The following is a 15,643-nucleotide window of genomic DNA, read 5'->3' on the forward strand; positions in this document are numbered from 1 at the left end:
CAGTTTTGTATCTAGGGGCTTACTTTCATTTATATAGAAAACAATAATTCCCAAAGTTCATTTCACAGAGTTTCTCTGTTTAGTGTTCTTAGCTCAGATTTTATAAACAAACTTGAAAGATTCCCAGGATGGCTGCAGATCTTTCAACACTTCTACTTCAGGAAGCCATGCCTTTGAAAGTCAGATAGGACTGGTCTAGAGTGAGGTGGGTTTTTAAAGGAATAATGAAAAATCTTCCTTTTAGTCAAGTGCTGCTTTTCTTTCCCTACTCTTCATACTCAAAAAGTAAGAATATAGGAAGAGCTTGGGGAAATAAAGTAGTCACTAGAAACTTTGCTTCCTACAAACATTCTTTCAGGCCATACCCTGATTAAGTAAAGGTGTCAACTGGCAGTTGGTGGTCCAAGTACTTGGGTAATTCTAGAAATCAAATAAATTTTGTCTTTGGTATATAAATATTGGCAATTTTAAGATCCTAAGAAAGCATAGTTATAATGCTAGCTGAAGATATACATAAATCCACACTTTTTTTTTTTTTATGTTTCTCTCTGTGACATTTTAGTCTTTGAAAGTCAGTAACAGCCATAAATTGGCTATTGACAGTGGATCTCCAAATTGCTGTTATGCATGTAATGAATCTTATTTTTGTCCTGGTTCATTTATCCAGTCTTATACTCAAAATCTACTTTATGAATAAAATAATAAACACAAACTGGAAGTTTCCTCTTGTCAGCTCTCTAAGTAGTTTTTTCATGTGCCAAGCATCACATGCACGGCCATCAGTCAAATCAAAAATTAGATTCAACATAAAGTGCCAATATTTTATTTATGGACTATACGCATGTCTACTAAATTTTTATTGATACTGACTGGCTCGTACTCTTCCGTTAGAGATTGCTGGCCTATATATTGACATTGGTTAATGGCAAAGAGTGCGGGTGTTATTAACAAGCCTGTTTTACAACTCCCAATTCTACTTTTGTAGCCCATGTGAAGACTGTTTTCCAGATTGTGACTATAGCCACTTTTGGTCCAAAATGTCCTGTTTGTAAACCGTTCCTTAGACTTGACCTAAGAGCAGGCTGTTGTTTATTATGGGGACCTGGCAGCTGTCCCATTTTGCCCTTCAAACTGTCCATCAGAACTATCAGTTCACATCTGTGCCATTTTGCTTGAATTGGTAATTCTTGCATTAAAGCCTGCATTCACATTCTGCCTAAAGAATTCCACCTTGGAGCTCATCCTTCAAAAGCATTTGGGGTACTCTGCTGTCTTCCTTGATCCACTTCTGTCCCGTCTAATGGAGGTTATAGAGCGATATTGCTTCTTGAGTGACTTTGTTTTTCTGGCCAACATTCCGAGATCGTCTGGAAGAAGCCAGATGTGGTATCTGAAATGGGTCTAGGTCATACAGTTACACTGAACATAGGCCACTGCTGCTGGGTTAAGAGACCCTCCATCCTGATGAAGTCTGGAAAAATGGCAGAAATAACTTTCAACTGTCCACTCACCCAGGCCTTCATTTTAAACAAACCACTCATGACTGTTTGGCAGGTTGAAGCATTAGTAAATATTAGATCAGAGGTAAATAAAAACCTTAAGTGGGGCACAGGCATATAATTATGATGGTCTTTCACAGCAAATAATTCTGATGAGACAAGATTTTCTAAATAGACAGAATGGTACCTTCTGTCTCATCTCCTGGTCTCAATTTTCTTTTTTTAAAGTTTTATTTATTTTTGTAAATGATGTGTAATGAGTTGCTTAATGTACCAATGTACCATGGTTGCTTAATTTAATCCTCATACTCTATATCCTCTCTAATCCTCATGCCTACACAAGTGAGCAACTGTTTCCTTATTTTACTAGTGAGGAAACAGGTACCAACATGATGATACTTAAAGGAGATAGAACTGATAGGTGCAGACCATCTACTTAACAATATACCAACCTAATATACTGAAATATTTTAAGCCTTATCTCAATTAATTGTCATTCAGTTTTTTGAGGTTGGTACTATTACTGACTTCATTTTATAGATGAGGACACCAAAACTTGAGAATTTAGTTTACTACCCTCAGTACTCCTTAGAGGTTCCAAGATCACACAGTAAATTTAGAGCCAAGATTCATATTTGCATGTCTGACTCCAGAGATGAAATGCCTCATCACAGTTCTATGGCTTTTTCCAATATGGCTTTTTCCAAAGCAGGAGATTTTGGCAGCTGCTCACCCAAGGGGTGCTAAGCATATGTATGTTCTTAAATATATAAAGATTTGTTGTTATAAGCATCACAGGACAATTTATTGAAATATTAATGTATACATGTTCTCCTTGAAAAGTTTTTATTCACCCACCTTCCATGTTTAGTAAGTAACCAGGTTGGGTTTAGTCTTTTACTTAGAGAGAGGTTCATGATACAAAGTCCAAAGCAGATATTATTTCCTTCCAGTCTTTACACAGGTTGAAGGGATTACATTAGGAGCACTCAAAGGAGAGGAATCAGGGTGTATGAAGCAGAGAGGGTAAACAGGATTTAAGCAAGACTGGGGTCAACAGATCCATTCATTTCTCTTGATGGTAGCTGCCTGGGGACAGTTGCAAGTTGCATGAACATGGCTTGAGTGCTAGATACTGGAGTCTCTATCTTTACCATAGACTCAGCCTCCAACATATGACAGACACACTAGGTTGCTGTGCTACAGGGTTTCTATTCAGTTAAACAGTGGGCCAACAGTGTTGACCAGAGTGGTTGTGGGATCAAGAACCAGGAGACAGCCCTGATGTTTGGGAGCTGCATAATAACCTAAAAGCTTTGCTCTATCTTGAAGAATGGGAGCCCCAGTATGGACTAAAGGTAGAAATCCAGATTGGGGATTGGGGCCAACATTAATTTGGTAATAAAAAAAGGAACTTGAATAATTCTTGCACTCCTGAGTTTGTGATACACATGGCCTTTCCATTGATTAACTATGTGATCTTGGGAAAGTTACTGAGACTTTCCGGACTTTGGTTTGCTCTTTTATAAAAGTAAGTTAGACCAAACACTAGGGACCTTGCTGAACCTCAGTTCTGTGATTTCATTACTCCTTCTGTATTTTACTTTGATTAAATGGCAGATAATTAAGTCTAGAAATAGTATATAAGATTAATACGTAGACACCTTTGTGGTCTTTTGGCTCTAGCTTTTCATTGGAAGAGTTTATTGTACTCCTTCTGGGCTCACTAAAATAAACTCAAATCATACAGGGGATCCGGGCTGGTGAATAGTTCAGAGGGATATGCACATCTTTACCCTGATGGATGATGAGAGAAATATAAAATAGGTAGAAGAAAAATAGGGAAAGTCTGAATAAACTCCTAGACTCTGCAACTTAAGTCTTTTCAACTCTGGGCTAGTTAATACTAGGTAAAAAGTCAGGTCACATATTTAGGTGATGTCCTGTCTATGACAAGAAACACAGGTGTCAAGCTGTGTTTCCATTGTACTCCATTCCAAGTGACTTCATTGTACTCCCAGATCTAATTCTTTTGCATTATCAGGAAGAGTATAGAATAAATGGTATTACATTTCTGTCACATGGTGCTTTTGCCACCCTCAATGCTCCTCTTCCCAAAGATAATTGCCTGGATATGAGAAATTAGGGGCAGACATTGATGATGTTCTTAGTCTCCTTCAAATTGATGTCAGTGGCCTTAAAAGATATACACAGGTGCCGATGTCAATGAAAAGTTTGTATTCTTAATATATTTAGCTGTAATAAGAGTTTTTTAGTCCAAAGGAAGGAACTTGGTGTTTGGCTGATGTGAACTGAGATTTGGAAATGTGGTTCACTGCTATTAAATCTAGAGGATTTATTTTCTCCAAATCATTGTGATGTTACTTATTTGTCTAGATCAGCAAACTTTTGATAGAGAGTAAATGCTTAAAGTAAATGGTTTGGGCTTTGCAGGCCATATGGTTTTTGTTGCAACTATTCAGTTCTACTAATGTAAAGTCAAAACAGTTATAGACAATACACAAAATAAGGGGTGTGGTTGTGTTCCAATTAAGATTTATGAATACTGAAATTTGAATTTCATAAATATTCATTTGTCACAAAGTCTTACTCTTATATTTGTTATTCCAATTATTTAAAACTGTACAAAACAGGGGGCAGCTGAATTGGTTTAGTGACCTCTGATCTTGATGGTTTCAGGGTTTTGCTGTGAGCAGTATGGGGTAGTACAAGTCCCTCTTCAGTGGGACTCAAGAACTGATGTCTAGTTTTCTCAACCTACAGACTGTGGGAACATTGATTGACAAGTCATTAAAAATCTCTGGGGCTTCATGTGTCTCATCTTATGGTATTTGTGTGGGAAGGGGGAAGGTGGTAGATCTACAAATTCTGAAATTCTGTGAGTTTAATATTGATCATCCCAGATACCACCTTGCTGGCAAATATCATACTTAACGTAAAAATGCTGTCGTATCTTGTTGAATTGTGCTTGGCTTTGTTGAACCTTTAGGACTAAATTTTACGGTTGTAGAAATATACCTGCTAGTTGAAATTGAGCTGTGCTGTAATTTCTATCACGGTAGAGAAACGGACAGTTATGCTGTCAGAACTCCACTAGGTCTCAGGAAAGTGCTAAAAGGCTTTCAGAAACCAAAATACACTTTCATTTTTCTCCTCCCAAACAATTCCTTTGAGAGTCCCCTTCTCCTGACACATATTCTTAAAAGAAAATTAAGTGGCTTGAGAGAAATGCAAGAAAATGTCATTAATCAGAATCTATAATAATTGGTTTGAGAGGAATTGGTACTGTTCATAAAGAAAGGTTTTGCTGTGTCCATTAACTAATTGCAGTGGGGATGTTTATTGCTAATTTAATCAAATCCACTGCTTGAACATGTTACATTGATTTACACAAAAATATGTTAATCGAAATTTCTTTTTAAAGAACCTAAGATCTCTACGTGGTAGCAATTTTTTTTAGAAACTACTCATTCTTAAAGCAACTTAAAATGCCACAAGAATATATTAATTTAAAATATACTTTAGACATTTTGCATATGTAGGCTGCTCAGGTTAACAAAACTACGTTTCCTAGACCTAGCTACATATTTTTGAGAAATAAACACAGGAAGAGCCTTGATAATTTAAATTAAATGCTAGCAGATAATTTGTTAGGAAAATAAATGGTTCGGAGGAGGGCTTTACAGATTCTCTAATGATTAAGAACAGTATGTTGGACACCCATAGTTAATAACCTATAGTTCAACAATATATAGGCAATTATTAACCAATGTTATTTCTTTACATTAGTGACAGTTCCCATCAGACAACTTTGTATCAGCCCACTCCTCGTTCCTCTTTGCCTTTAAAAACCTGCTTGTGGCAAAGGCAGGAGGGAGCACTCCCGAAGGCAACTTGGAAGTGTGTCTTGGGAAGCTGTTTTTAACATTGGCCCAAATTAACTCTCTATATTAATTACCCCTCAGTTTCTTTCTTTAGGTAGACAGAAGGAACTAGGATTTGAGTTTGAGCAACTTAATCCCAGAGCTTATGTTCTTGACCATGGTGCTGAAGAACTTCACTATAATTTCAAATGGCTAAATAATATTATGCTAAACAAACCCGCCAAGTATGTTTAATCAATTTCTTAACGTTAGAAACATACTTGTTTCCCTAATTTTATCATTATTAGCCTCACTGCAATGATTATTCTTGAATATATTTATTTCAATACTTTATTCAAATTTAAATCAATTTTTTAAGACAAAATTTCTCAAAATAGTGACTAAGTTAAATGGCTGCTTTTGATACCTTTTCAAATTGCTCTCTAATTTATCAGTGGTATGAGAGTGCTCTTTTCTTCCCTTCTTTGAAACTACTGGATATTATTTTTAAACTTTTGTCAATTAGAGATAAAGAATATCTCAATGTATTAATCATTCTTTGATTATTAATAATCATATATACAGTATATATATGGCCAATGAGTCTATGGAAAATACTCTGCCCCATTTAATAATCAAAGAATGATTAAGACATGGGGACACCATTTTATATATACATATATATGTGTGTGTGTGTGTGTGTGTGTGTGTGTGTATACATATTATATGTATCCCAAATATCTGTTTGTGTACTGGATCTACTTTTTAATGTAAAATTTTATTGCACTATAACATACACACAGAAAGGGAAACATCATAAATATAGAGCTCTATAAATTTTCATAAAGTGAACACACACATGTGTAACTGCATTAAGATAAACAATTATGAACAGCCTTAGGAAGTCCCTCTGTGTCCCCTTCTGGCTTCCATCTATCTTCCTCTACAGGCGACTGCTATCCTATGCATTCTCCACAGGGGCAATGTTGCCCCAAAAAAGGCAAAAATTGGTTCTTGTGGGAGGGGTAATATCTTCATGCAGGTATACCTACATACTACATATATACGTATACATATACATCTATATATATGCTTGTAGGTTTTATATATATTTATAAACATTTCATGGGGTGGTGTGACAATGACAAAAGGTTGAGAAATGTCACACTATCCTGGCTGTACAGTTTTGCCTGTCAAGACTTGTCTCATTTCCTAAATTGGGATATTCTTTTTTGTTTGTTTGTGAGCGTTTTAAGAATACTAATATGTTGTCATGTATATTGGGAATACCTCTTTCCAATTGTGTTCTTTGACTTTTACCTTTGTTAACCTTGTTTTCTATGTACAGAAGTTTAAATGTTTCATTTTGTTGAATCTTTTCCCTTCAGGTTTCTGCAGGTGTTTTCTCTGGTTCTCTGGCTTATTAGGACAAGATAGACTACTGTCAGAATCAGGCTTGAGAAGCCTGAAGGGCAAACAGCTGTGGCAGGTGGTTGGGTTGGGAACAGGCTGCTTTACCTCCAACAGGAAAGAGTGCCCATTTTTTGTGAACAGGGTGGCCTCTGTGGCACTGAGTCAGCTTGCAGGACCCCTCCCACCCAGAGGACATTATGCCAGGGCGAGGTGAATTCACGTAGAAAAGATGGGAGGCCAACACAGGTTGTAGAACTGAGCAGGGTTGGGTCATAAGTGTGACACACTAGAAAAGCAGCATTGTGCACATCAAGGGAGCTACAGTCTGACATTCCTAACAGGGTTCTCCCTGGGAACATACACAAGTGCATTTTGTATTTAAATTGTCTCAGTAATTTTAGTTTACTCATTTGATATTTTTCATCAATTCTCTTATTCATGCACTCATTTATTTTGAAAGATTTTTTTAGTGGTGATGGTGGTAGTTTTTGTTTTTTCCATATCAATCTCAAATGTATTTGCAATTTATCTAGGTGTAATTTACCTAGATGTAATAGGTGAGGTGGGACTGTAAATTCTTCCCTTATACAACCAACCAATCATAACACTAGTTATGAAATCATTGATCCTTTTCTCACTTGATCTGATATATTCTTCTTATTATATACAAATGAATTTCCAATGTCACATCTGTGTCTGGATTTTTAGTGTCTACCCACCCACCTTTACCCTGCCTATTAAACTTGCATTCAATTTGCATATTCATTTGGGGAAGAATTAATATAATTACAATAGTAAGATTTTCCCTTCAAGGATATGGTATTTTTTTTTAATGTCTTTTGTTAATGCTTTCATAAAAGTTTTATAGTTTTCTTTCAGTAGGTTCCAAACATTTTGAAAATAAGTTTATTCCCTAGGTGTTTGCTATTTTTGCTTATATTCAGTAGTAGTATTGTTTCCCTAGTATATTCTCTTACTGTTTATAATTGATTATTAATTTTACTATATGAATTTAAAAACTGGTCTTTATTGAATCTCTTTTTATGTCTAATAAATTTTTGATTACTTAAATATGTAAGGTGGAGGAAAATGGGCCAAACCTCTGTTTTGAGTGGAGTGGAGAGGCATAGTGAGGGATAGGCTCACTGTCCTACCTGCTCAATTTCCTCTTTCTCTGGTAGCCCCAAGAACAGCTTCTCCACAAGTCCCACGTGCCCTCCATAGATCACAGCTTGAAAACCAGAAGGTGAACAATAAACTCATCTACAAATGATGGCTATTTTACCTCTTCCTTTGTTACATGTATATAGTTCTACACACACCCCTTTTCTATATGTACTTCTTATTCTGTCACACAATAGTCTTTCAATAAATATTCATGAACTGAAAGAATGAATAATGAATTAATTATGTTGTTTAGTACTTCCAAAAATTATTAAAAATGATAGTAAAACAAGCATCTTCATCTTTTTCTTGCTTTAAAATAAGTAATTCTAATGTTTAACCAGGAATCATAGTACAATGTCTTTGAGGTCGATATTTTTTATTCTATTTAGCAATTTCTTTTTTATATTCTATTTAAAATTTTAGAGAAATGAATAATGAAATTTATAAATGCTTAGCAGCATCTATGAAGATAATCAGTTTACTTCTTAGGTATTTCAATATTTTAAATTATCTCATAATTGAACTATTATTTTGATCCCTGAATAGAATTACTTAATTATATTATTGTTATTTGAATATACTGTTAGTCTTAATGCTAATTTTTATGTATAATATGTATAATATAAATATTTATATTTTTCTTTATATTTACATTACTTATTAAAATATTTAATAGTTTAATATTAATATTTTATATTTATACTTTTGAAAGTAATAGTAATTTATACTTTTCCCTTTATGAAATACATGTTTGTCACATTTGGAGATCAGGGTTATGCTAGTTCAATGGTTGTCAGTTTGGCTGCTTATCAGAATCATTTCCAATGACTTATTAAAAATACAGATGTTGAACTGGGGTGGTGGCTCCTCCCTATAATCCCATTATTTTGAAGGCTGAAGCAGGAGGATCACTAGAGGCCAGGAGTTTGAGATTACATTGAGCTGTGATCATACCATTGCATTCCAGCCTGGGCAAAAGAATGAAACTCTAAGGCTTAAAAAAAAAAAAATGCGCAGCTATCTGGGCTCAATAGAAATTACTCTTTCAAATTCCTAAGTTTCTGTTTTTAATTTCAATAATTCAATATTTTGCTTTTCTTTTATTCCTTGCTATGTTGGTTGCCCAGTTTACTAGCTTTCATGTTTCCTGCTAAGTAAGACTTACATTATCCTCTATGCACACAACTAGTTGCTTCCCATAATCTCATACTTGTTAGTTTGTTATTAAGTTTTAGCTTGTTTCACAGGATTCAAGAATGTGACTTACGTAGATTCTACTTTTTAGAATTTCATGTTGTTTTCTTCGTGGGATAATATACAGTAGATTTTTGTGAAAATTCAATGAGGATTTAAAAAGGAGAAGTACACTGATAATATGTTTTAAGGTTTAGCATTCAATAGATAACTATTAAATTAACAATCATTGACAATTACATTGTTAATGTCTCTGTATCATTTATTAATTTATTTTTGGCTTCTTCATTTTCAGGGACTGGGAGATACCTTATGGTGTCCTATTACCATATCGTTTTTTTGTTTTTTTGTTGCTTTATTTATGTGGAATGTAAATTGACCCATAAAGGAGTCAAAGCCTCCCTTAATTTCATATTCCACTATTTTTCAGTTGTACTCTAAAATAAGCAGTAGTATATAATTTCACATCTTAAGAACATCATTTGCATTTCTGTACAGATCTATTTGAAAATATATCACTTCCAGCTGTATTTTGGGGGCTCAGTTTTAACATTTACAGGTACAGTTTTGGTAAATAGTCTTCCTCCAGGAACCTCCCTCCTGGGCTCTTCCTTTGCTGCTCCTTCCACTGATGTAACCTCCCTTTTGAGCCCCTTTGGTGGTTGCAGCAGGGAGGTGGGCACTAGGTACCTGGTGGGACCTATCTTTCTGGTTTTTACCCTTTGAAATAATTTTTAACTTAATATTGTATAGTTTTAAATTATAGCACATAGTTGAGTTTAGGTTTTTGGCTGAATCTCAGTCTTTGCCTTTTAATAGACAAATCTGTTTTCAGTACATTTTTTTTGGGCAAAATATGTCATCTTCTAATTTTTTACTATGTTTTAAGTGATTCCTTGTTATTTTCTTTTCTATCTTTCCTTTTTGGTTACATGTATTTTGTTTTCCTTTTTCCCCTAGAGCACTGAAAACTATTTTTAAAAGCTCTGAGAAGTTATTTTTAAGTGATTAAATGTTCATAAACTTGTAGATTCTCAAGAAGCTATTTTAGTTACTAAAAATTTTTGAACTTGTAGCTTTCCAATTTTCCTTGTTAACCCATTTGCACTGTTAAATATTCTCTCTCTTAAGACATGTTTCCCAAATGTTACCTGTGTTCATTAGAATAAATGGCTTTCAGAATCACGCTACTCCTAATTCTTGCATGCCATGTTCAGATTATTATTAATGTTACAAAATACTTTAAATGTGCCCTCTTTATTTATTCATTTCCTGACTGGTTGCTTATATTCATGTTTCAGTCATTCTGTTTGCCTTAAGTTAGTGTGGGTGGCTTCTCTTCGGATCTTTCACTATTTCCTTGAAAAATGTTAAAGTCCTCTTCTTAGAACTTGACCTGGAGAGCTAAATGAAATGTGTAAATATTAAAAACTGGGTGATTCAGAAGGGTGAGTACGTGGAGAAAGAACTTGGGCTGAGTTCAGTACCGAACCTTAATTCTGCCTAGTTTCTTGGGTTTGCTGAACCTGCAGAGTCAGGGACCCGTGTTCCAACTGGCTTCTGCTGTAAGGGAACCATTGTCTGTATCAAGCAGCTTTCCTTCAGCCTCTACTGCCTGTGATGGGGCGTGTTCTGTCTCACTGAGCTTGGGGGTTGTTATCAAGAATGTGACTTCTGCCTGGTCATTAACGACCTTGGTATTGGGTGTCACCAGCACCAGAGGAAATACCCCAAATGGTTACTGACCCTGTGACCCTTATGGCTGGAGGTACTGCTTCAGTCTCTGCCCCATCTCCAATGGGGCATCACAGGTGACCCAGTCTTTTTAAGAGGCATAAAGCCTCCTGTTCCCTGCCCTTCGCACCCTGTTTACATCTCCAGCACTTATGCCTCAAAATGAAGATAAGATTTTTTTTTTCAGAAATCTGTGCACCTACTATGAACTCTAGAGCTTTAGCCAAGTATTTACTGAATGTTGGGATAAAAAAGGTACATACTTTGTTCAATGTGAATTATTTGTTGCACACGTCTGAATATTAAATTGTTTTTAAAACTCTCTGCTAACTGATTATCTAAGAGGGCCATGTGGTTCATAATTCACTAATGTAATTGTAAATCCCTTTTAAATCACATTTTCCTCCAATTCTTAGACAGGCCTAACTGACCTGGTAAACCTTACGTGTGTCACTGGGAGGACGAAGTGCTGTAATAGAGAAAGCTGAGTTAGACTGGAAATTTGGTTGGTTATTTAACTTCCTTGAGTACATCACTTAGGTGCCATGATCTCAGATTCCTCCTCCACAAGATGAGAATAAGACCACCTGTGCTGCGTGTACAGGTTTTTTTTTTTTGTTTGTTTTTTGTTTTTTCTGAGATGGAGTTTTGCTCATTGCCCAGGCTGGAGTGCAATGGCACGATCTTGGCTCACTGAAACCTCCGCCTCCTTCAAGTGATTCTCTTGACTTGAAGAGCTGGGATTACAGGCATGTGCCACCATGCCTGGCTAATTTTGTATTTTTAGTAGAGACGGGTTTCTCCATGTTGGTCAGGCTGGTCTCGAACTCCCGACCTCAAGTGATCTACCTGCCTTGGCCTTCCAAAATGTTGGAATTACAGGCATGAGCCACTGTGCCTGACCAGTTTTTTTTTTTTGATTAATGAACGCTCTCTCCTCTTTCCTTCCCTCTCTATCCTCATGCCAAAAATTGAAAAGCACTCTATAAGAGCAAGCTTGCATTATTCTTCCTGAATTGGAGTGGATTTCTTTCTCACAGATGTTACTCCTTTGAGTTTGAGGAAGAGAAAAACATTTTAGCTAAAAGGAAAGTAAAGAGCAGTCTGCTCATCTCCTTCACCTTGTCCATTCATTCGTTTGTTCAGTGCAACATTCCACAAGTCCAATCCCTCTTCTCACAAAGATTATGTTCTTAGGAGCAGAGACAGGCCATATACAAATACAAATGCAAGATTATTTTAACCAGTGATGAGCATCATTAAGAAAAGTGGAAGAAAGGGCAGAAAAAGACCAGATAGAGGAGGCACAGTGTTGCTATTTTAGATAATATGGGCAGGAAAGATCCGTTTTTGTCTATTCTGGAGAACTGAAACATGTAATTAATAAACTGCCTGGCTACAGCATAATGTTTGAAATTTCCCAAAATATCTCTTTCTCTTTCTGTATTTTATAACAACTCTTTAAGGCACACAGTCTAAATGTGATCTAAATTTGAGAGGCAGACACAAGGAATCTGAGACCTAACAGGAAAAAATTACAAAACAGTGAATGTACATACCCATTTCATGTCTGGTGCTGGCCACTCCTGTGCCATACACCTCTAAAACATCCTTTATGGTCTTCATAGACTCGTCATACTTGTCTGCGAGACCAAGAAAGTTATAGGAGCCCATGTTGATGACATCTTTGATGATTCTTCCAGTAAACCTGCAGGGAAACATGTAAATGAGCACATAATCCCTCCCCAGGATTATGCACGATTCAAAAAGTCCATGGTGGAAGGTTTGGATTCCTATGAAGGAAAAGAGGATGAGGTGACCAAGGAGATGGCAGCTCAGACCCATGAGGTGGATCAGAGCTGGCAGGAGGTGGTTCAGTCTGTCCTAAAAGTTGGTTTTCCTTGGAGGATCCAGACCCTTTCAGCCAGTGCCAGACCCAGAAGAGAGCTCTTCAGCCCCTGGAAGCTGGAAAGGGATGAACAGCCAAGCAGCGGCCAGCTCACAGCAGCCCTCCAACTTGGACCTGCCACAGCTCCAGAGCTTGACTGGATGGAGACAGGACAATCTCTGATATTCATTGGCCATCAGGATATACCGAGTTGGTAACATGCACTCAGGTGCCACACCTCCCTGGATGGTCCACGATGAAGAATGCATCCCTGGGAACCAACAAATAGGACCGTCCTATAAATAATTTCTTAAAGAAAAGGAAAAGGAGAAGTTGAAGAAACTTGCCCCAAACCGAGTTGGGGGCAACTTTGATCACAGCTTCAGGACCAGTGCAGGCTGGCTGCCCTCTTTTGGTCGCATTTGGAATAATGGACACTGCTGGCAGTCCAGGCATCGATTCAAAACTAAAGCTGCAGCAGTGATTCCCTAATGCTCTGCCAACTACCATGAGGCTAAAACCAAAGTCAACAAACCCCTACCCACTATTATTCCTTCCACCAATTCTTTATCATTGTCTTTCTTAGGAAACAGACAAACCCATCCATTTGATTTAATGAAGTTTTATTTTTCCAAATGTCAAAAAAAAAAAAAATTATCCTAGTGCTGAAGAGACCTTAGGTCTGGCCCAAATCATATTTTTTCTTTCTTATTAACTAGCACTGTTGTCAGCATAAAAAAAAAAAAGAAAACCTTGTCATTTGAAGCAATTTGGATAGAACTGGAGGCCTTTATATAAAAAGAAATAAGCAAGGCACAGAAGTCAGATATCATATTTTTTAACCATAATGTGGGAGCTAAAAAGGCAGATCTCATGAGAGTAGATTGGTTGTTGCCAGAGGCTAGAAAAGGTATGGAGGAGGGAGAGAGAAAGAGAAGTTAGTCGACTGACAGGTCCAAAGATACGGTTTAATAGAAGAAATAAAACTCAGTCAGTAGGGTGACTGTGGTTTACAAAATAATGTATGGTCTATTTCAAAATAGCTAGAAGAGAATAATTTAAATGATTCTAGTATACAGAAAAGACAAATATTTAAGGTGATGGATGCCCCAAGTACATTTATTTGATCTTCACAATTTATATGAATGTATTAAATTATCACATGTACTCCAAAATAATGTACATCTATTATGCATCAAAAAAGTTGTTAACAAAAAAATCGTTTTCCCTAAGAGAAAGGTAAGCCCATAATGAAGTTGGGCAGAGCATTTGAGAAGGACACCTTGAGCCATGAATTATTACTTAGCCCTGGTTTTCTTGGGCACTGATTTCCATGACACCTATGCTCTGGTTTAAATTCTGCCAAGAGCCTTCTAATGGAATGAGAGCCATGGTCATCACTGTCTCATTCAGCTAGAAGTAGGAGAGTACAATTTGTCAATAAAGCTGAAAGGGGTCTTCCTGGCTGGCTCTGTGTTTCCTGCACCTTCTGACAGAGAGGTCTTAGGTTAATTACAATATAAAAGAGCCACTGTGGTAGCTACGTAATTACTGTGCCTTCCTCTAGTGGCGTTAGGAGGGTTTGCAAATGGCTACATGATACAAAACTGATGGCTTCCAAGCCTTTGATTTTTCAGATTTGTCATCTAGTGCCCATGCTAGGATTTCCTTGAAAGGATTTTCTTTTCACCAAGCCCCTCCAAGCGGCTTCCTCACCTAAACGTCCAGTTATAGTCGTCCGACACTCTCTCCATCACATCAAACAGAGGCCCTGGGGCACTGCAGATGGGCCGGTTCCAGTTGTCTCTGATTCGCATGTAAAGGTTCCGTGTAAAAAAATTTTCAAAGTTTTGGTACAGTGGCACAAAATCCTGTTAGAACAGAGGTAGAAGGTTATCTTTGGTTCTTTGCTTTTTGGATTTCATTTGCAATTGAAGCAGAGAAGACCTGGAAGAGCCATGCAAATAACACATCTGCAGATATATTTTGAGCAAAGATCAGTAGGTGAAGTAAATCTGTGAGGCCAAAGAACATGCCTTTTAATGGGGGAATGAAAACATGTGATGAATAGGGGTAACAAAGATGTCAGTGCAATACAAGCCCCAGAGCAAGTGGAGACAACAAATCCCTACAGTTTCTCTAAGCGTAACAACAGTGTCTATGTCCAGAGCAGTTTCATTGGAAAAGAGTGGTTGAGATAATCATGTGTTTTTAAATTTTTTGAACATAAATATATCCTTTCATTGTGTTTTTAGAAGTGGAGATGAACTTGAACTGTTGGACCTGCTGGCAAAACTGTTATTGGGGGCTGGCTGGCTGTTACATGGCCCTGGGCCTGGAAACTGATCAAAGGGGCTCGTGGAGGCAGTGAGCCTTCTCACAGCTGAGGTAACAACACTGAGTTGCTGTATAGAGTATGATTCGTGACCAAAGGAATCTGCAATCTAGCTGAGGCTTAAAGCAAGGCATGTCTAGTGTTGTCATTTGACTCTTAACAGTTCCCTCTTCCCATTTAGAAAAAAAAGTACAGCTCGCTGCCAGTGCTCATTTAATTTTACATAAATATGCTCTTTGAGGCTGAAGCAGATCTGACTTATTTTCAATATGAAAATAAAATGTACAATCTGTTTTTGGAATTAGTTCTAAACAGAACTAACATCAGAATCATCTACATCAGAACAATCTATTTCGGAAAAATCAGATTCATCCAATGAATCTTTGACCAACAGCTATTCAAGAATGATGCTAACACCATTGCCTAGGAATGCTACGTTTTCTAGGATTTGACATTTTCTGCGATCTATAATGTTACTATATAATATAAGTAGAAATACCACTACTAAAACCAGGATGCTATAAATAGA

At 36.8% G+C, this 15,643-nt stretch overlaps 2 protein-coding genes across 2 annotated transcripts in view; one reads left to right on the forward strand and one right to left on the reverse strand.

The window, feature by feature from the left end:
• Positions 1–15,643, reverse strand: part of SPTLC3 (serine palmitoyltransferase long chain base subunit 3) — a 158,440-nt gene that overhangs the window by 78,910 nt on the left and 63,887 nt on the right. The window contains exons 3-4 of the mRNA XM_003933197.4: positions 14,496–14,650; positions 12,451–12,599 (exon numbers count right to left, since the gene is read on the reverse strand). Of these exons, the coding sequence (XP_003933246.1) occupies positions 12,451–12,599; positions 14,496–14,650 (304 nt within the window). The remainder of the gene's footprint in view (positions 1–12,450; positions 12,600–14,495; positions 14,651–15,643) is intronic.
• Positions 1–15,643, forward strand: part of LOC120367937 (uncharacterized) — a 769,718-nt gene that overhangs the window by 29,283 nt on the left and 724,792 nt on the right. The gene's annotated exons all lie outside the window — the stretch shown is intronic.

The sequence above is a fragment of the Saimiri boliviensis genome, chromosome 9 (genome assembly GCF_048565385.1).
Source record: "Saimiri boliviensis isolate mSaiBol1 chromosome 9, mSaiBol1.pri, whole genome shotgun sequence".
Lineage (NCBI taxonomy): Eukaryota > Metazoa > Chordata > Mammalia > Primates > Cebidae > Saimiri > Saimiri boliviensis.